Raw genomic sequence first — 23,085 nt, 5'->3', positions numbered from 1 at the left:
CCTAAATGCCTGTTGTCGCAAATTTGCAACATACCAAAATTTCTATTTATTTGTTGTGCAAAAGTGAAATTGATAATCTCAACATTATTTACCATCTACTTAAAGGCAAAAACACACATAATTTTTTTTTATATATACAGCTATATAAATTCAGGCGTTAAGGGGTTAAGGGCCCACATCAACCTAGCCCATAATCACTCATTTGTGATTTGCGCCCCTCCCATAAAAAATGAAAATGCAATATTATTCTGCTATAATCGCCCCTATCTTCAGTTGAGATGTTCAGAACTGCACCATATTTCATGTGTATGATTAACTTGACATCCTCTGGGGGTATGTGAAGTTTCGTAGAATTTCATCCATGGGGGGGGTATAAAATAAATTCATTTATGTGCACATTTAGTGACTGTAGACTCATCGGCCTGTAGATGGTGGTGTTGAGCGAAGGGTTGCTGGTTTAGGATGATACTGTCACACACACACATGCAGGAATACAAACAAACGCAAGCATGCACACACACTGACATCCACACGCACAGACACACACCCATACACACACATACAAATCCACATGCACAGACACACACACACGCGCACACACATGTACGCACGCATACATACACGCACAGACACACACAGACAGAGACACACACGTACACAAACACACACACATACACACACACACAGACACACACACACAGACAGACATGCACATACTACTACTTTTTTTAGGTATATACATAAACACGCAATACAGCCAAATTGCTCCACGTCATTTATTTTTGTGGAAAGCCAGTGCAGGCCTGAGCGGCGGTCATATTTTGTACCGCCATGCGGTACATCTAGTTATTTTAAAGATAACATAAGCATAATTACATTTTCAAGCAATACATTTCACAAAAACTTTAATTTGGCTTTAATACAAAAGGTATGGTCTGTGGATTGATTAAGTGCTTAGGTTGTGTAATAATGTTAAAATAATGTTAAAGTCAATACAAACTACAGACTCAGAAACTTTATGCATTTAATTTTCTAAAATAAACTCTTCCTGAAGCCTAAGATTATAACTTTTTATAACTTATTTTTTTGTTAAATTCAGAAACTTATATAAATATATATATTGTTATATCAATGTACATCAGTTTTACATTGTTGTCATTTGAAAAAACAAAAACAAAAAAAAAGACAATGTTGAACAGAGTGAGAGAGAAAATAGGAGGAACAGGATGGGGAAATGATGCGAACTGGACTCAAATTCAGAGCGCATGTTCTACTTCTAGGGTACGGCCCTGTTGATTTAACATTTTCATCAGACATTTCCATATAGGTCATAATCATAACCCTTAGAGGAAAATCAAAAGAGAAACAAAGATCAGTCAATGGCATATTAATCATAGAAATCGATTGTGTTTTCTCATGCTATAAGAAATTAGATGAAGTGATAAATGTACTCACTTGGTAGGTTTTCGGCTCACTGAGATGCATAGGGGAAAAAAGATTGTAGAATTATTTTATGTGTATGGTGAATATAATGAAATGACCTTGAGGGATTCATATGTGGTTCAAATGCACTGTACCTCTTTGGTGATGGAATATGAGGTTTGGAGAAAGGCTTGTTTCCTGACACAGTACATGTGTTGTTTACCCTGTGAAGAGAGAAGGTTCATCAGTGATGCCGCTTTGGTTATTTGTATAGGAAGAGGTTTTTATTTTATTTTATTTTTTTTTAAATAAAATAATGACTTGTATTCTGCTCTCAAATTTGCATTGGTTCTTGGTGATTGGTGTCTGAGAGAGAGAGAGAGAGACAGACAGAGAGAGAGAGAGAGAGAGAGAGAGAATCAAGTGTTACCAGATTGGAGGATTTTATCATTTAATAATGAAACTCATGACACAAAATAAACAGAAAATGTAAATATTGATTACCTAGAAAATCGGCTCCAGATGCTCCGTCTGTTGAGAGAAGTGACGTTTAAATAGTCATGTAATGTTTAAATAGCATGATAACAAAAATAATTTGTGCTTAGATTATGTCTTTTTTGTTGTTGTTGTTGTTGTTGTAATATTATAATTATATTTAACCTGCCTTTGTTCAGGTCTCAGTGGTCTTTCAGGAGCATTTCCAGTGTACCTGTAGATAGTTCAGGTACTAGTTAGTGCATTGGACAGATTTGGACCAGTAACATTTATTTTATTTTATTTTTTTATTTTTTTGCTTTTTGCGTTTTACTTGCCCGATATCACGGTTTCCCCTGTTATTCCAAGCTGCTCTTCCTTCAGGCATATTAAAATTACTGGGGGGATGGGGGTTGGATATTTTTAATTTAGCCTTATGAACAAATATTAAGATACAAAGATAAGTTCAGTAAAGAAATCTCCAACCTTGAGAATCTGTTCCAAACTGATCTCCTGCATCAGAGAATATGGTTAAAATTGTTAATGTATTAGAAATCAGAGGATTTTAGCTTTTAACATGAATTAATGTGAACACTGATTAAATGAGTGCAATATGTCCTACATACCTTTGTTCAGATCGTGACTCTTGGATATCATGAGGAGTTTTTCTACAATCAATAATGACAGTGTGATAGTGAGAAGTTGTTAGTGCTGACTGATAAAAACAGCAATTAAGCATAGCAGTGGCAGATCCATTACAAATAAATTGAACTGGATAGAATTGGTATCCATGTACTTGGTATGTCTTCATGAATTCAAATATACCAGTAGTATGATTCTTTCAAAAGTTAAATGAAAAAGTTCCTGATTGGAAGGTGTTGCGGTGCCCAAACTTCTCAAGTACCATCAGGACATGATGGTGATAACATATACAAAGATTTGTTTCAATCCCTTAAAATACTGCTAAGATACAGCATCACTTCAGGTTTGGTGACCACCACATCATTAGATTTGCTGATGCATTACATGAGTACAGGTTTAATATATCGAAAAAAGTAACTTTTGACAAGGACTCTCTCAAGATTATTGAGAGAATTTTGCCAAATTTTGGAAAATTTTAGGGTGATCTGATAATTGCTGCCAGACATAGTCTGAAAAAGTATGGCAAAATTAAAGTTTTAAGCAGAAACCAGACATTTTGAAGAATCAGTATAAGCAACAACAAAAAAAAAAAAAAAAGGAAAGAAAAAAAAAATACAAACCTGTGTTGCCTTTTATAAATGAAGACTCCAGCAAGTATGCAAATGAGGATGAACACAAGTGAAGAAGCAATGACATAAGGCCCAAATCCAACCACTTGAACTCCTATGATAATATTATTGTTAAAAGGATTAGTCACATCTCTCACACATCATGAAGTACAGTTTCTGTTTGACCAGTCACATTAAAAAATGGACAAAAGAGTCTAACATGCACAAGCCCAACTCATTAATGTATACAGAGATCCTCAAAAAGGTCTTGAATGTAACTGTATCAGTCGATACTCACTCTTAACACTCAGGATGGCAGTATGACTCTGTGTTTTACCACCCCAAAAGCTGGCACTGCAGACAATTTCATCTTTCTCTTCATATCCAGTTGGAATGAAGGTCACATCGGACACTGTTTCCCAGACGCCTTCACCCATGTGATTGTGGCTGATAGTTTCTCGGGCTGTTGGGACGCTCCAGCTGATTTTGGGAGGGTGAGAGGGGCATGTGTGGTTGACTGAGCATTTGACGGTGACGCGTGTCCCGGGATCGATGTCTTCAGGGAGGGATGACATCACAGGCTTGTCAGGAGAAGCTTTTTAACAAGAAACACAAAGATGTTATATTATTAGATGTGATGCATCTTTAAAAGCATTTTTATAACCAATAAATGAGTGGTTATATTTCCTCACCCCGCATTATAATGAACACACAGCTGTTGTTGAAACCGTATTTCTCGTTTTCTTTTTCTGCTCTGAAGCAGAATGGCCCATTGTCATGAGTTTGTACTTTATCCATCTCCACAGTACAGTTCTGTTCATCCGGGTTTCCCAGGAGCCTTGTGCGGCCTTTGAAGTTGTCTAAGACGTCATGTGAGTCAGTGTGGAACATATAGCCCCCTTTTTTGGTGACCCAAAGAACGCGAAGTCGAGTGACATATTCTTCTTCCATCTTGAAACTGCACGGTATTACCACACAGGAACGAGTCAACGCTGTGATCTTGGGCATCACATCTGCCTCATATTGGAAATGAGCTTAAATGATATCATATAATGGATTAATCAATATTATTACAGAACTAAAAGTGTCATTGTCATTAGCTTAAATGTGAGAATAGCTATACGAAAAAAAAAAAAACATACTTTCATTCTGGATTGGACTCGCTGGTTTTTGATACTCTGTAAGAGTAGAATCAGTAAAAATCAATAAGCTTAGATTTATCAAGATTTTTGGTTTAAATGAAATGCTACATTTGAGCCTTAAAGGGTTAGTTCACCCACAAATGAAAATGATCTCATAATTTACTCACCCTCAAGCCATCCTAGGTGTAAATGACTTTCTTCTTTAATATAATCGGAGTTATATATATAAAAAATATATCCTGGCTCTTCCAAGCTTTGTAATGGGAGTGATTAGTAACTGAGATTTTGAAGCCCAAAAAAGCGTATTCATCCATCATAAAAGTATACATACGGCTCCAGGGGATTGGTCATATACACCAGGCTTGAGGGTAAGTAAATTATGGGATCATTTTCACTTTTGGGTGAAATAACCCTTGAAGGTTAAAAAACATACTTCAGTATTCAGCAACCACAGTAGTCAATATCCTATTGTTCAGGTTAGTGTTACATTACAGATGCCAATTACTCACGCTGCACATGTAATACAACAGAAGCTTCAATGTTTCCTCCAGAAAATTTTGCAGTGCAAATCAATTTCTTCCCATGGTCGTCTTTTGAACCCAGAAAGGTTATGTTGGAATAGGTGACCCGATTTAAACCAGAGAGTGTTTTGCTCCTCGTTGAGATCTGCATGTTCTCATAGTTCCATGTGATGGTTGGAGTCTCTCTCTGGCAGGAGTGATAGACCGAACAATTGAAGTTCTTTGCGACGCCCTCTGTGACATCTGCCACTACAGGCTCAATCGTTATTCTATGATGAACACCTGAAATTGAAATTAAATAGGTCCAATGGTGACATTTAAAGTGAACTTATATCTAACAGCACAACGCATATTTGTGTTCACTTACATTGTGCGCTTTTGTCCTTTGTAGTTGTCACTGTTTTGCCACCATGATATGTTACAGAACACTTAATAGTTAAACTTTCTGCTTTTACGACACTTGTGCGTGTCAGAGTGATTTTCCACAGGCCGTCTTTAATCTCATTCTCCTTTATTTGATCAGATCCTTCAGTACCGCTCAGAATGATGTTTGGTTTTCTGTATGGACACGTGTGGAAAGTCGAACATACTACTGTAATGGTGTCACCCGTCCTGTCACCTCCATAAATAATAATGCTGGGCTGCGGTGGACTTGCTACAGTTGACAGATACATTAGAATTAGAATTAAAAAAATTATAAAAAAGTTAAAAGCAAGTCAGTTTGAGAGAAGCATATTTTGTCTAATGTAATTGAACATTATTGACCAACACTTCCAATCACAGTTGTACAATCACAATAATATTAAACTAGAAGAATATTATTCCAAGAATATTTACCATCAACAAGAATTGTAGAGGTGACATCATAAAATGCATAGGTGCGCCATCCAACATTTTCAGGGTCAATCCATGCATATATTTTTTCTCCATGGTGGGAATATTCCAGGTTATTGATCAGCAGACTGCAATCCCAACTTGATGGTCTATATAAATCAGTTTTCCATCTGAACTTCTCAATTACATAATTTGGAGACCATGGATCATAAACTAAAGGATAACCTCTAGAGACCCACTGATACCACACAACTCTGTGTGGGTCTTTGGGTGGATACGATGTGTAAGAGAAAGAACATGGTATAACCAGACAGGAACCTTGGAGACCATGAATGTCTTTTGGCATTTTCACTTCCCATGCTAAAGCAACATACAGAAGAACTGCTGTGGGACAAAAGTTGGAGAACATTAATAGCTGAATGGAAGATAAAGTCATTTTTCAAAAATATTGGTGTTAATGCATAAAGACTCTCAAAATGGGATTGTATATTTAGGTTATATGTATATTACTTTTAAAATGATGTCAACTAATTCATGCTAATACACAAAGAACCGGTTTATCTATTGACACATTTTGTGTAATTAATAAAACTAATGAATATAAACTTGTAAAGAACATTCCCACACTTTCTGACCAAAACATTTCAATGACTTTTCCACTAATTTGTGAGGACTGGATACCATATGTCAGATAGTAAAGAATAAATTAATAAATGAATTAAAAAATCACCCCATGACATTTAGACAGTGCCCGTTGCTGGGGTGAATTGTGCATGATATCACGGGGCCCACAGGTAAGGCAAAAATCATCCACACAAACCCCTTCCCCTGATTATATAAAATACACACATTTCAAAATGCTTGTTTTGCTTTTTGCTTGACATTGTTTTCAATTTGTATACAAAAAATGCCAGGCAACATCTAATTGCTGTAAAGTGCAATTAGTGATGTTTGGGGAGTGTTTAAAATATGTTGATTTTTGCAGGAGTTTCTGCTGTATTTAATGCATGAATTATTGTTTACATATGGAATTATTTGTGGTTTATGTATGTACTGTACACACGTACATATATGTAAAAAAAATTAAGTGGACGCTTTCATTGTGCAGATTGGCTGGGTTTACAAAGATTTAAATTGACATATACTTTGGGAATTCGGAAAACAACCTTGCATATTTCCAACTGTAATTGTGTGTATGATGGCCTGTACCTGTACATTACACTGCAATATTTAACATTGTTCAACTGCAACTCATCCAATATGAAAACAATATTTACACACTAAATACAGCACAAATTGCTGTATTTTTGAAATGCTCAAGACAGACATCACTAACTAAACGAAGAGAAGGAAACAGATTATATACCTTGTAAAAGCAGTTTATGCAGCAGAGGTCCCATCATGTTCCTGGGTTTGCCCTTAAGTAAAAACAAACAACTTTTTGTTGTGCACAAAAAAAAATAAAGGCAAGAACATATTCTGTCCAATAGATTAACAACAGAAATCAGTGGAGTATTGACCACCCAGAATAATCTGGGCTAAATGGAAATTCTGAAACCTTAATTCTTGTTACATTTATTACAATATATATACAATATTTAGTATACTTTGATTTCCATTCTTACCTACTTAATGCAGTCTCATTAGCAAAGAAGTGGACTGTAAGAAAAAATGTGAGAGACTGAGAGAAATACAAAAGCACTGTTCGTTTTCTGAGAATGATTCTAAGGAGGCGTGAACTCTTATTATAACGTACTGGTTTAGAGAAGAACACAGATAGAGGGATATTTTTTTACATTTTCTTCCAAATAAGGCTGTTTCTTGCAGTCGTGCACACAGTCTTACAACATGAACAAATTATGGGCAGTCTTAGCCAACAGAGACTACTGTAGTCTACACCCTACAATACATCTTGATATAATCAATTTTTTCAAGCTCTAGTTACTTCAAGTTACCGAGGTAACACATTTGGCGTCTTGTTTTGAAGCAGTATTTTCTTGATAAACTTGACATAACCTTTAGATGCAAATAAAGAAAAAATTGTCCTAAAAGTATCCTGAAATCACCAAAACCCCAAGTTTTAATGCCTGTCTGTGATGTTGCTTTATGCTCAGGTGTATTAGATAAAAAATAATTTGTTCTGGTTCAAGAGTAGCCTAGTTAGTATGGTAGGATCTGGACCTAGGATCTTTACCCACTGTACTGTAGGTGGAAAAAAAATGCAAAAAAGGGAATCCAGCAACACTTGTGGTAAGGGAAGCTTTAATAAATTAAAAAAAAAAAATTACCAGTGCGGGATGCATTGTGTCTGTTGTATACCCTGAAGAAGGTTCTCAAGCCGAAACACGTTTTTAGAATTTATTACAGATCCCCTTGCCACAAGTGTTGCTGGATTACTTTTTTTTTTTTTTTTTTTCACTGGTTCAAGAGTAGACCAGTTGTGCATGCACATTCCAGCCAACATTTCATGGTGGGGCCAATGTAAGCACAAAATGGGTTTTTGAGGTATATGGATCCTACATGGGTTTGTTCCATTTATCATCTATCTAAATTAGCCTCAGTATGGTATAGGGCATGGTATTGCACCAACAGTCAAACCAAAAATTAATCAGACACCAGATATATATATATATATTTTATTTCTTACTAGTGGGTGCAGGACACTATAGTTAATTTATGTAAGTGAGGATAGCAAAATAAAGTAAACTGCAGTGTTAATTTCGTTAACGAAAACTATGACGAAAAATGTTCGTTGACGACCTTTTTTCCCCTGACTAAGACGAGACGATGAGAGACGACACCCACGTCACTAAACGATAACTGTGACTATATCAACACATGCAATAGCGTTGACGAAAAAAGACGAGACTGAAATGTTTAATTTTTTTTTTAAACTTAACCAAAACCACTTGTTTGTGTCAAATAAAGGAGACAACACATTGACTTTTTTACGAGCGTTCATGCTTACGGTTGCCAGATTTTAATAATTAAACCCCCAGTCAGAGCTTTTCTGTTAAAAGAACACGTTTTCTACACGGTCTTTTCAATAGTATCTGGCAACCATGCGCGCGCGCGCTCTCTACACTGCTGAAGAAGCGCGGATGATCTGAAAACACAGTAAGCTGGAGTTTAGCGATCTTCATTTGAGATTTTCTACTTAAATTAAAGTGTTGTTCAGCCGGTCTGTGTTCTGCCACGAGCCGTTTGCGCTATCTGTGCTACTAAATCTGCGATCAAACTGCAGGCTGATATCCAGCAGTGTTTTTAATGTTGATCATATTATACGAGCAAGAATGCAATGTTTCCTGAATATCCACACGATTTAAAATGTGACATTGATTTTATACAACAGTTTAACAAACAGAAGGGTAACATTATGTACTACATTTAAAACAGTATTTTCAGTAGGCTTATTGCTCTATTTTGCAACGAAAGCCACAGCAGAACTGCAGCACACAGCGGTGATTCGTGAACGAATCTGTGGCTTGAACGAATCGTGAGATTCAATGACCCGTTCATAAAAATAGCAGCTTGCTTTCTTACTGAATTAATGAATGAATGACTCCATGACTCACTCATAAAGACATTGACTTACTACTGGCTTTAATTTAATATTTTAAAAGTATCACTTCGTTTTTACCACCATTGCATATTTATTGAACATTGTTTAATTAAAAAAAAATATGTAAAAAATATTGTCCCTTAATGGAAAAAGTGTGACTGCAGGATACCAGGGGGTACGGCACTCTAAAAACCACTGAACTGCTAAACTAAGGAAAAGAGGTATGTAGAATTGCACAAGTGCTACTGCTAAAGAGTGCAATGTCAATACAGCCTGTTACCTTAATTTACATTTCTCATAAGCTTAACTGAATTGGCCTAGAGATAAAAAATTTAGGACATTTTTTGTCTAAAGACTACATATAAATAGCTACCAAAATTAATGTCGGTAATTGCAGTTTGACTAAAAGTTGACAAAAAATGCAATGACTTTTCGTCAACTAAAACTAGACTAAAACTATGAAAGAAAAAATGACTAAAATGTGACTAAGACCAATAAGTATTTTCGTCTCAAGATGAAAACTAAGACTAAATCAAAAATGGCTGCCAAAATTAACACTGGTAAACTGTGATATATTGTACCCAAAAACTCTTCATACAGTGGACTACCAGTAAAATGTTGAAAAATTTGGGACCAAAAATTATTCAGACACTTTGACCTGACCATGGTTTGCTTAAGTGTTGTATTTTTTATTTGTATTGCTAAAGTGACCTTATACCACAGACTGAACAAAATTAAGCATTGCTTGGTTATTGGTTGACCAGAAGGATGGCCAAAACCAGTGAAATATCAACTCTTAAATTCTTGTCATATTTTATTACCATTTCAATTTCTATAGAGAATAAATTGTGATAATGTGAGAAATGTTGAGGGTGTCTAAATAAATGTTGGTTTGACTGTACATTGGTCCCAACATGAAATTAGATATTGGTGGTTTATTTGTGAGTTAGGGCCTATTTTTGTAAATAATTTTAATCATGGTTTTAAATCATTTGAACCAGAAACATCCAGAATTTAAGATAGTATATGACATTCTTGATGCTGGCAATTATATTCTAAAACCACCTGCCCAAACAGAGCAGGAATGACAGAAATACAGATGAAAATTGTAACAGTGAATGAATTGCAGTGCACATTATTAAACCTTTAATAAACTATATGGTACAAATTAAACATCAAGATGCTATTCACATTTGAGTATTTTTTGTCAACAAAAACAGCTTGTTACTAAAACAGTGTCAATGGGGGTCAAGTTACATGGGGTCTTCAAATTAAAAATCTCAAAAATGAAGAATAAACACAAATACAGTATTAACTTTCAGTTCAACTACAGTAAATGTTTCACTGTCTCTCACACATTAAACAGTATATTAGTACTGTATGACTTATTTATGTACATTAATAATGTTTTTTTTTATGTACACTCTTAGAAGAAAGGTTCAATGGGGTTATGTAGAACAGAACTCATAATGCCAAAAAAGTTCTAAGTAAGGAATAAAGTCTTAAATGATTGGATAATACTTTCATGTTTAATGGGTTATTTCAATGGTGATAAAGTATATTTACGAGTGCCTTATTTTTTATTTTTTTTTATTAATTAAAACTAAGTCCATAAATTATCCTATATTGGGAACCTCTAAAAGGTTCTATGAAGTGCCTGACAGAACCCTACATAGAACTTTTTTCTTATAAGAGAGTAACACCGTGTCTACACCAGACGTAAGTGGCGCAATGATGCGACAAAAGACAATCGAACTCATTATAATTAGTTATGTTCTATTTATGACATACTCAAAGCACTTGCAATACTCCTCATAGGAAGGACAAATGTATTTGCAATGGTTGCTTTATCGTGTCCAGTGCTGACAGCTTCTAGCTGCTGTGGCGCGATGTGTCCGGTGTAGAAGCGGTGTAAGCATCATAACAAAGTTTGTAAATACAGTAATATGGTCCTATATGCAAACATTTTTAGGCAGTTAGGCCAGGCTTAAAATGCAACACACTTTTTTTATTAATATGCAACAGGATTGCCTGCTCTCATGATCTCTGACAGAAGATGTTGATGTGAAGTCTACTGTGTTCATTTGGCATGGCATTTTCATCAGATATTTCCATACAAGTTGAGGTCTGCCGTGTTGGTGTAATCATCATCAAAAGCATCACCCTTGAAATGAAAGATTTTAAAAACAGAGATATAAGTCAGATTAGACAGGCAATAACACATGCTACGCACATGCTATGAATCAAAAGTTATGAGATAAAATATATGATCTTCAGGACAAGAAATCAAACACTTAGCAGTTAATATATGTTCACATAAGAATAAATTATATACTCACAGAGTAGCATTTGGCCTTACTGCGGTGAATCATGTAAAAAAGAAAGAATTTTAAATAAATAACTAATAAATTGATTAAAGCATTAATCAAACCAATTATTGACAATTGATTTAAGCAAATATGTTTATGTTGTGTTATGAATCTATTCAGAGACTGATATTTAGTTCAAATGCTCTGTACCTCTTTGGTGATGGCATACGAGGTTTGTCGAAAGGCTTGTTTCCTGACACTGTACATACATTGTTTGCCCTGTTAAGATTCAAAAACCTCCATCATACTTAAGTAAAAGATAACTTTATATAAATTGACCCTATAGTAAAAGTTGCTCATGACAAAAATACTTAGATAGCCTATATTGAAGTAACTGTCCACAACACAGGGGAATTATCAGTTCATGCATTCCCTGAAAAATTAACTCATGACTTTGGCATTGCTATCACCATTTAATGATACACTATGTTAAATTAAAATTTATTAAAAAAAAAACCTTGATGATGATATAATTCAAAAAGAAAATCATACTAAACATGCAGACACTTACCTGTTGTCAAAATCCCTGTCAATTTGACGCCCTTGGCCTCTCCTTTAAAATGTAAAAACAGATATTAGATCACACTAGAACATATATTTCCATGTTTAAGTCAATTTTTTCAGGTGTGAAAACGCTGGCCTTCATAGCTCTTATCCATGTTTTAGATTTATGGTTCCCTCACTTATTTAATTAACATAACTAGTAGCCTACCATAATATGTGTTTTGATGGCATAACATTAATTCAATTTTTTCATTAAAAACTTTTTATTTTGCTAGAAAAATAGAAACCAGGCTCAAATAGAAGCCTATATTCTTTGCAAGGACACACGCAAGATGATGGCCTTAACAGGCTAAAGAGGCAGTGTGTGTGGATACCTTGAAAATCTACTCCAAATAGACCTCCTAAAAGAGGAACAGAAAAATGCAAATGAGAAAATTGTATCTTGTCATATCTTCATTTAGATTAATGCTTGACATGCCACCCACAACTGCACAGAAAGACAGTGTAGATATTAACTGATACAAGCTGCAAAACGGTAGTGAAACTTTTCAATTTAAAAATGAACATTGTGTTAGTGGCTTATGAACATGCTGAAGATTCTTCCTCAAAAACAGTGCTGAATATATATGTTTAAAAAAAACAGTAGTGAGGGGGCTTTTTCAAAAACTAAAGATAAGTAACAGACAACAGCTTCTGACTGCTTGAACTTGTACAATGTAATGATAAAACAATATTTTGTGCTGTATAAATGGAAAATGACACCAAAAAGTTACAAACATTAATACTGTGTTCATAATACAGTGACATTTACAAGAATAATTGACTGATTCTAGACATGAATCTAGACAAAATTTAAGTGCTAATACTTCTCAAAATTACAAACAAGTCAAAGTTGAAAGCAATTAATGGCATACACGAAACGTACATATTTAGACGTAAATAAAAACGATCCAATTCGTATATATATTTACGTATTATAGTGACTTTTACATATCATATGGACGTTATTTCAGGTTCGATACGTATCTATATTTACGTATTACAACTTAAAATACGTATAGCTGCTAGATTCAACGTATATCCATAAATGCATTTATACAGCCTGGTCTCATTGTTAATACGTAGTATTAATACTCTAATTTTCAAAGATAGAAAACCTAAACATAACGTTACCCATTTTATACAGAATATAAAAAGGACAAAACGTACAGAGATGTGTAGGGAAATGGCAATTTTATTAACAATATAGCATTAAAAGATTTTTTTAGCAGCTAATCCTACTCCTACCCCTAAACCTACCCATAACAATTTCTTAAAACTACATAGGCTACAATTATGAAGAAAAATTACAACATACGTGTAATCACAATAATTTATTTATTGCGAAAATGTCAAAACCAGTACCAAAAGTCGTTCACATGACGATGTGTTGCAGTCACAGTCCTCTCTTTCAGTATAATAGTTTTGAATGAGGTACAGAGCAGAATTTAAGTTATTAATCCATGAAAATGTTAATCCAGCTTCGCTCTGTGTGAAGGCGCGCGCGCTTCTCCATTTCAAATGTAGTTTACCGACTGAAATACGGCATGTCGCAATCTGTGGCGAGAGCCAATGAGCGTTTGATATTACTGCCGTAAAACATGTCGTAATGCTTCTTGAGGGCGCAATTTTTGAATTTAAATTCATCACGAGCGCGGAATTTGACAGTTGGGACTGCGCTGCTGATAGCCTGTGAAATGGAGATGAAGATCACTCACTGGATAAAGGGCTGAATTTGGATCTCTTTCTTGCAAATGTATGGATTCTAAAGATTTGGATTATAATATCAAGCTAATAAAATGTATGTCTTTTGTGAATTTATGTTGGGTTTTGGTGTATTATTGTTCTATTGGAGAACACGCATTTTGTGTCTCACTGTAAATAAACTTAATATTACAAAATGGTTAAACGATTAAATAAGGTATTTTTAAGGTTTTAAAGTGTATTCTTGTGTAACTGCATGTAGGCTAATCCGACGAAACGAGTTTGCAGCAGAAGGCACGAACAGAGCGAATGGTTATTAGCCTATTTCTTGAGTAAACTGCATTTAATAATAATAAATGCGACTGAAAACGTAATTGATAAGACATTTGAATGCAATAGAGTCAAAACATTAATGCCACGATTTTAATATGCATAAATAAGAATACGTACAAATATGTACGTCGGTAGAGTTGTTCATACGTAAGTAATTTACGTTTTTGTGCTGTTAATACGTAAATATTTTACGTTTTAGTGCTGTAAATACGTCAGTATTATACTTTTCTGTGTGTATAAAACGTAAGTAAATGTACGTATGGTAGAATTACACTTTACGTAAAAATACACACGTATTCTCATGAGATCACGTTGCATATTTTATTAAAACAACATTATCAGGTAGGAAATATACAGAAATTGAATATAAACTAATAGGTATCACTTTACAATAAGGTTCATTAAGTAACTGTATAAGTAACATGAACTAACAATAAGCAATACATTTGTTACAGTATTTATTAATCTTTGTTAATGTTAGTTAATTAAAATCCAGCTGTTCATTGTTTGTTCATGTTAGTTCACAATGCATTAACTATTGTTAACAAATACAATCTTTTTTAATAATGTATTAAATGTTGAAATTAATATTAGATAATTCAATTAAAAAGATGAATAAATGCTGTAGAAGTATTGTTCATACTTAGTTCATGTTAACTAAGGTAGTTAACTAATGTTAACTAATGAACCTTATTGTAGTGTTACCAACTGATCATATGTAAAATAGCACTGCAGTCTTTACTGTATAAATTAAATACAGATTAATCATTATTAAAGCTACAACTATTATTCAGTCAAGAACAGTGTGTGATTTTCCCTTTTTTTGTTTGTTGGACTGATGACAGACTTCAGCTTGTTTATTAGGCTGCTTTAAGACATGAAGTGAATCTGACATCCGATTTTCTAACTAAAGATAAAGATAACTCTTTACAGTCATTTAAAAAAATAAATAATTGACATCATTTTGTGTGTTTTAGTCGGTTCAGGAGCAATAATACACAAAAGAGAATTAAAATCTGTACTGGTGCACTGAGAAGCATGTATGTTGTTTACAGAGAGCTGCATCACAGACCAGTACTGAATTGAGTTATCTTTTGCATCTTATTATGTTTGAATGGTTTAAAAGCACTTGAATGAATGAGAGTGTGATCATATACAGTAACGCTAGCAAAAGCATGCCAAAAAAAAAAAAAAAAAAAAACGGATGCTGCATTAATTGCATTAAATAGGCTATTTTGAATGCGTTAAACAGAAGAAAAATAATAATAGTAATAATTAACACATTAACTAATATATAATGTATTATTAGATAATAAAATGTTGGAAACAGATCTGTGTCCTTTAATCAACAGGAAACATCTTTAAACACATTGTACTTCCCCTCTCTACCCCAGTCAGATCCCAAAATAACACATAAGCACCATATACAATTTGACTCTTTGACCGATCTCTAACTCTTTTAATAAGACACAAATAATTTAGTAATTTTTTTCGGTAAAAAGTGTATTAAATACTCAAAAAAAAAATATATATATATATAACCTACCTGCTATGAGTTCAGTAAGGTCAAGGTAAGGAGATTAATGTTTTTTTGTTGTTGTTGTAAAACTGATCTGAGTTTTTTAGGAGCTTTCCCTTACTGTAACTAGGGCCATTATTTACTACCAATAGCAAAAAATGTCCACTGCATACCATATACCATATTTGCATACCATATAACATATTTGTCAATATTCATAATGAATATTTGACAAATTATCTGACAGTGCTGATCTCTACTGAGAAACAGGGAGAAATTGTGAGAAATGTACAACATAAACAAACTTTGATGTTGGCTTGAAAAAGCCATATGAAAGTTTGAAAGTTTGATAAGCCTTAAATTCAGTGAAGTGGAAAGAGAAACATTGAAAGACATTGTTAGCATGAATTAACATGTTTTAACAAATTGTTAGCATGAATTAGCATGTTTTGCTGCCATTTTTAACAGGTTGCTAGCATGAATTAGAATGTTGCTAGCATGTTAAGCATGAATTAGCATGTTGCTCCCATTAATTAACATGTTGGTAGTCTGAATTAACATGAATTGGCATTTTGATTGCATGATTTAACATGTTGCTAGTATGAAATAACATGTTGGTAGTGTGAATTAGTATGCTGTTAGCATGAATTAACATGTTTTGCTAATATGAATTAGCAGATTTTAACACATTGATAATGTTTCAACATGTTGTTAGCATGAATTAGCATGTTGATAACATTATATAGCATTTTGTTAACAGGAATTAGCATTTTGTTGGCATAAATTAACATGTTGCTAGAATGAATTAGCATGTTGTTGGCGTGAATTAGCATATTCCTAGCAAAAATCTGCATGTTGCAAGCATGTTCTGAGCTAGCTGCTAGGCTTTGCTAGTGATTGATACGTAGTAGATAAAGCTTAAATACTCCAGTTATTGTATTACATTTTTGACCCCCTCAATGAATGTCTACAGGCTTTTTATGATTTTTAATCTTCATTTTTAGGAAAACCATAAGTCGGGTCAGTTTGAAAAGATATAGTAACCCAAGTCAGAAAAGTCTGAAGGTCTGACCTGAGTTTGGAGGCTGTAGAGTTAAAGCTCTAGGAGAACATACAGTCAAAATGTCTATTTATTGTCGTAGTATAAATTATGGATTACAGATAATATCCAACCCCACACCTCAAATTCCTGCTGAATAACTCAGTCTCTATTCATAAAAACAACTCTACACCATAACTATAATCCAAATCAAATCACTGATTCAGTAGATGATTTTCACTAGAGGACATTAGAAGCTGTTGTGTACTTGCCTCTGCTCTCTGCCACCAGGACCACTGCTGCCTTCACCTGAACGAAACCTGGTGATCACACACACACACACACACACACACACACACACACACACACAAAGTCAAGGATTTAATTGAGATCAAGTTCATTCATAACTGATGGAGGTTGATGAATTATCCAATGCAGATGTTAAAAACAGATTTGAAAGTATACTAATTACCTGCGAGACATTCTTGATAGTCGATTCCATATTCTAAAAAAAAACATTTAAAACTTAAGATTATCATCTTTAGTATAACAATTATGATGACTTTTTAATTTCAGTTACATTGTTTACTAATGGGTTATTATTGTTATATTTTAACATATTCTAATTAGTAAGTGTATTATTAGATTGGAAACAGATCTGTGTGCTTTATCAGCAGGAAGCATCTTTAAACACAATGTACTTCCCCTCTCCAACCCAGTCAGATCAGACATACAGTTTAACCTCTCTTTATTTTTTCATAACAGAAAAAGAAAAAGAAAGCTAAAATATTAATACGGAGTAGTCCAGTATTTTGTAGAGGGGGGGTGAAAATGTGAAAATGACCATTTTCACCTGAGATTTGGAGCCAAATTGAAGGGGAGTAGAAATGACTTTAGAAAGATTGAGCATTATTGTATTTTTACCGGGAGATTAGCCTATTAGTAAAATCTGTTGACTTTAGCAATCTTTGTTGCATTATATGCCAATGGCGATAGTTCAAAATTGTGAAAAGGCACTTCTTGTGTTTTTTTTCCACCAAAGTCTGCATACCTGTTACTCAAGACATATTAAATATATCTTAATACCCTTTTAGATTTTGGTTCTTAAACTTTTCTTTTGGTATATTAATCCTTAATGCCCTATATGCTTAATTTCCAGAGATCTAGATGAGATTTCAATGTGGCTCCATGAGTAATTTGTTAAATTTCCAGGGGTCAAAAACCAAATATGGGTCACTTTGCATACAGCTGATAATTATTTCTTCTAAAGTGAAATGACTGAAAAGAACAAATAATGTTAAAACTAGAAATGTATCTTGTTTCCCTTTGTCGAACAACTGTATACATTCCTGTCTGACTATATTATTTTTCCTTTGACTTGTCTGTAAGTCAAGAAGTATTAAAGATATCTTAATACCATTTAAGATACTGGCTAATAATAAACTTCTCTTTTGGTATTTTAATCTTTAATCTAAAAAGGGCCTATATGGTTCAGTCCCAGAGATATGGGGATCTCAGTGTGACTATGTTCACATTGTTGAATTTTACTTATTCTCAAAGGTTGAAAACCAAATGAGTGTCACTTAGCATGTAGCTAATAATTATTGTATTTTAAGATACAAAAAACATTGAAAGTATCGAATATACTAGTTACATGCATTTCATTTCTGAACTGTGACGTACGTTCACTTAAGACATTACCAGCTGTTTACTAGGATACTCGCCAAGACTGGCGTTTTTATATAACTTTGTGTGAATTCATCAGTTCAAGCTTGAAAGAGAATTCAATGCAGTATTCATGCGCTGACTGTCATGGCTTTCTGGGCACTCACTTCAGATGTTTCAACTGGGGAATTTCAGAGACGTTGGGAAAAAAAAGCATTTTATGCATTGTGTATAAAGAGACATCTTCATGTCCTTGAAATTGTAAAGGAGTCTAAAATAGACAGAGTTTTTTGGACCAGACTCTTCCCCAAAAGGTCTGGAGACCTGCAATGGCGAGTTGTACATGGCATCAAAGCTACAAACAGATTCAGAGCACATTTTGATCCACTAATAGGGATGGGATGTCCTTTCTGTGAACAACAGGAGACAGTTTTTCATTTGTTTCTCAATTGTAGTAGATTGATGCCTCTTTTTGACCTTCTTAGTGGGTGGTGCTAGAGGTTAGGTTTTTACATCTGAATTGTTTATTTATGGACCTAAATATATGAAGTAAGAGGGAGTATAATAAGAGGGAGATTTATCATATACTCAATTTCATTTTCGGACAGGCAAAGTTAGCTGTTTGGCTGTCTCATAAAAGCAAATTAAGTTGTATGGGACGAACAGATGTGGTACTGATTTATGAGGGTTTGATGAAGTCTATATATATGCCACAAGTTTTTCAGCTTTTGAGAGTACACTACTATAGATAACTCAAAGTCCACAAACTTAAAGCCACAAATTGTAAAATTAGACTGAGTCACTATTAATGTTCTGAGGTAAAATTGCTGTTAATACTCACCCATTGTCGTTTCTGGATTGGAGTTCTGCAATGCGCTTCCTGGGAAAGATTTTAGTGCTTTAAAACAAAATATTACTGAAAGATGCCAGAATGTCTTAATGCAGTGTTTCTCAACTCTCCAATGTCTTCAGGACCCAACTACCAAATTAAAACACATGAGTCAACTCATCAGCTTCTTGGTGTGTTAAACAGGGAGACATCTAAATCATTCTGGCATGTGGGTCCCGAGGACTGGAGTTGAGCAATACTGTCATAATGCATTCTCAAATGCTCACAAATAAGTGCAGGGTTTTAAAAGAATAAGAAAAAGTCCTGCAACAATTTGTACAAAACTTTCAGTTCGTCTTTGAATATCTTCAGTGCTTATATCTTAAAAACATTAGACAACTGCTTATTTTGTCACTTATGAAGATCTTCAGTAAAATTCTAGCCTGGGAAAACCCAGACAACTTCCGGCAAATTTAGATTTGCTCTGCAAGTAGTCTGGCAAAGAGCTCATTCAAGTCCATTTCCATGCCGTCGCAATCACGGCACCAATCAGAAACGTTGAGGCGGGCTTTACACAATGACGATCGCTCTGATTGGTTTTAGGTCTATCCAATTGCGCCCAGAGGCATTTGAGCGACGTCCGTTGGTGAAGCGCACCAACTTTTAAATGCATTATTATATTCAAATTGCAAACACATGAGGACAGTCTCCATGAAAGACCCACTGGCAGATGAACGTGCTACATTTCTCTCCGAAACGGTAGGAAATTAAATTAGATTTAATAGAAGATTTTAACTGTGACAAGATGATTGACAGGGCAGTTTACGTGACAGGACACACGCGACAGATCCGTCCGATAAAGATGACGAAGTAATATGTCCCAAAGCTTGCCTACTTTTTTGCTACACATTCAAAAGTAAATACATTTTCTTCACAAAAAGAGTACATACTTTTATGGCGTAGTCTAACTTAGGCGAATTGGGACGCAGCATATGGCTTTACACGATGATGATCGCTCTGATTGGTTTTAGGTCTATCCAATTGTGCCCAGAGGCATTTGAGTGACGTCCGTTGGTGACGCCCCTTTGGAAATGAGTTATTAAAGAAGCTTTGCCAGACCATAACTCAGTTACTACTGAGAATGGTCTGGTTTTAACCAGGCTAGTAAAATTCTACTTTTCAATATATCTTGAACTTTGAATTTGTTTGGTGTGCGGTTTCCTTTTTGTGTGTGTGTGTGTGTGTGTGTGTGTGTGTGTGTGTGTGTGTGTGTGTGTGTGTGTGTGTGTGTGTGTGTGTATGTCTGTGTGTGTGTGTGTGTGTGTGTGTGTGTTAAAATAAACCAATTATACATACAATTAAGTAATTTACACACATATCAAATGTTTTTAGGAATGCATTTCTTATTATTAGTCAATGATATTGTGCTTAAATCAGATCCAGACTCACTTGTATCTCTTGACAACGAAGAAACACAGTAATCCAACCAAAAGAGCAGCTCCAAGACCAGAGATGGTTGGTATGAGAATGTGGCTGAGAGTTGCTTGTTCTGGTAAAAAAAACAAATCACTTAATTACTAAAAATGATCACTTATAATAATACACAGTATAGTCTTATTGTTATACCTTTCACAAAGATTTGGTGAGTGGCTTGCATTTCACTCTCAACACTCCCGTGGTACTTGACTTTGCATGCGACAGAGGAGTGATCATCCTCTTTTGTTGGGGTGAAGGTAAGGATTGACTCTGCTTCCCATTTTCCATGACCAATGTCCTTGTAGCTCATGATGGTTTTTCCAGTGTGGTTCCAGCTGAGAGTGGGCTGATGGGACGGACAGGTGTGACGGACGGAGCATTTGAAGGTTACAGGTTGACCTTCTTCGACAGACGTCTCAGCCAGCAACTCTGGTTTTGATGCTTTCTCTGTACATATATTTTGAATGACAGAACACATATTTCCCATAGTAAAAACTAGCTTATTTACTAATTATTTTGTCACAAAAACATCATTTGGAATCTTTCCTTTTTTTTTGTTGTTGTTGTATGTTTTCTTGTTTTGTATCCTATAGGGGTTGTAAATTACAGGTTGACAGCTCAAATGCACACTTACCAATCATTTTAATTGTCACACAGTTATCCACAAAGGAGAACTTGTCTGTTTTAGACGTCTCTAATTCCACCCTGAAACAGTACGGGCCGTTGTCATGGTTTTTGACATCATCAATCTCCAAAGAGCAGTTTGAATCACCCAGTGAACCAATCAGTCTTGTACGACCCTTGAAATTGTCTTTAACCCTTGTAGGATCATTGTTATAGATGTAATCCTCCCTGTTGGTCTGTGTGTGCCACATGCCTTTAATACGACTGGAGGGCTGTACTTGAGCAGGGTATTTGAATGTACAGGGCAACACGACACAAGATGAGACCAGAGCATCCATTATAGACTCTACCTCCACCTTCCAAACATCACCAAACACGACAGCACAAAGAACTGCAAAATATTAACAAAAGAGTGAAAGTTAATAAACTTTTTTTTTTTTAAATGAACAATTAAATGATATATATATGTATATATATATAATATCTCACAAATTAAATTAAATAATTTACTTATAATGTATGGAAAAAAATGTTTTAAAATCCTACCCTGAAGCCAGCAGAGAAGAACTTGTGCCCGTACACCCATGCTGGACTGGACTGAAGAGGAAAAACATAGCAATTGATCAAAAAATGTTACTGATTACTGCATTCAACAATCTTTATCTAGGGCACTGGATAGGCTTCAATTATAGTGTTCACATATATATATATATATATATATATATATATATATATATATATATATATATATATATATATATATATATATATATATTATCAACATGATAGTTCTCAGGAGATAAAAAATGGAAACAAAAATGTATAATTAATTGATCATATTTATGCAAGTAGAATCCGAAGACAAGGTTGTTGGACAATGATATTTGTTGATAAAGGAATAACAAATTGAATCAATGATTTACTTGAAGCAAATGCAAAGGGAATATGAAATTCAGAGAGTCAAGCAGAAGAGAACGATGCACAAGTCTAACATTTTTCTAATCATGACATTTGCCTGTGCTTACTAGTTCACAAGCAACAGTGGACAAACTGAAAAAAAGTTAAGATAGATGGGGCTCGTTTTTTTTTTTTTTTTTTTTTTTTTTTGAGGTTAATACAACCTGTTTTTAGTTCTCTATACTATAAGAGCAAAATTACCTTTACATCTGCAAAATAAAAATTAAATAAAAAATAATATTGTGCTACATATGCATCTGATATGAATCATACAGATAAAACATCTTGCAATGATCTGTCAAATAGCCTAAGTCTTTTTATGTATATTTGGAATTTTCTCATTCATCACGTACAATTTTATATACACAGACATTTGTTTTTAGATCGAAATATTATCACCATGCTTCTAATCATGATGATTTATCGATGATAATATGCATATGAAGAGTTCAGATGCAAAAGCCTCTAAGTGTCATCTGAAATTTTCTTCTAGAAGGATCATTTGTATAAAGCTTGTATATTTAAGTTAAGTAATTTCACTTAAATGACAATTAATAGGTAATTTGCATTGCCATTTAAGTGAAATTATTTATACGAGCTTGAGAAAAATGATCATTCTAGAAGAAAATTTCAGATGGCACTTAGAGGCTTTTGCATCTGAACTCTTCATATATAAAAAGAAAGGGAGCCTACCTTATTTTTCAGTGTGTGACTGGTGTGCCTTTACTGACTGAAAGACTGACTGAATTCTAATGCAAATCAGAGATATAAGCTACCTAAAAAACCCAAAAAAAAAACAGGAAGTATATTGTTCCCCACAGA

The 23,085-nt window shown here is 34.4% G+C and overlaps 2 protein-coding genes across 4 annotated transcripts; both read right to left on the bottom strand.

The window, feature by feature from the left end:
* Positions 1–764: 764 nt before the first annotated feature.
* On the bottom strand, positions 765–7,363 carry LOC311091336 (sialoadhesin-like). 2 transcript variants are annotated; one of them, XM_084127229.1, is made up of 18 exons: positions 7,269–7,363; positions 7,010–7,061; positions 5,647–6,027; positions 5,177–5,464; positions 4,798–5,091; positions 4,289–4,324; positions 3,839–4,180; positions 3,445–3,741; positions 3,159–3,261; positions 2,523–2,564; positions 2,383–2,409; positions 2,235–2,294; positions 2,087–2,131; positions 1,927–1,953; positions 1,744–1,788; positions 1,578–1,646; positions 1,456–1,474; positions 765–1,342 (listed from the first exon to the last, which is right to left on the bottom strand). In XM_084127229.1, the coding sequence occupies exons 2-18, from the start codon at positions 7,044–7,046 to the stop codon at positions 1,310–1,312; spliced, it is 2,145 nt and encodes a 714-aa protein (XP_083983355.1). In that variant the 5' UTR covers positions 7,047–7,061; positions 7,269–7,363; the 3' UTR covers positions 765–1,309. The 2 variants fall into 2 exon arrangements, with proteins under 2 accessions (XP_083983355.1, XP_083983356.1); XM_084127230.1 differs by lacking the exon at positions 7,269–7,363 and having other exon boundaries at positions 5,647–6,024; positions 7,010–7,037.
* A 2,973-nt stretch (positions 7,364–10,336) lies between these two features.
* Positions 10,337–23,006, bottom strand: LOC311090210 (myeloid cell surface antigen CD33). 2 transcript variants are annotated; one of them, XM_084125383.1, is made up of 13 exons: positions 22,957–23,006; positions 21,853–21,903; positions 21,317–21,697; positions 20,833–21,129; positions 20,656–20,755; positions 19,219–19,257; positions 17,185–17,217; positions 16,985–17,032; positions 12,453–12,479; positions 12,086–12,127; positions 11,725–11,793; positions 11,545–11,563; positions 10,337–11,369 (listed from the first exon to the last, which is right to left on the bottom strand). In XM_084125383.1, exons 2-13 carry the CDS (start codon positions 21,890–21,892, stop codon positions 11,307–11,309), a joined length of 1,158 nt encoding a protein of 385 aa, XP_083981509.1. In that variant the 5' UTR covers positions 21,893–21,903; positions 22,957–23,006; the 3' UTR covers positions 10,337–11,306. The 2 variants fall into 2 exon arrangements, 1 of the variants encoding a protein (XP_083981509.1); XR_014607862.1 differs by lacking the exon at positions 12,453–12,479 and having other exon boundaries at positions 12,086–12,159; positions 16,981–17,032.
* Between the last annotated feature and the right edge of the window lie 79 nt (positions 23,007–23,085).

Source organism: Abramis brama (genome assembly GCF_963993115.1).
Source record: "Abramis brama genome assembly, chromosome: 10".
Lineage (NCBI taxonomy): Eukaryota > Metazoa > Chordata > Actinopteri > Cypriniformes > Leuciscidae > Abramis > Abramis brama.
Note: the sequence above shows the minus strand (reverse complement) of the source record. Positions and strands in the feature narration are given on the sequence as shown.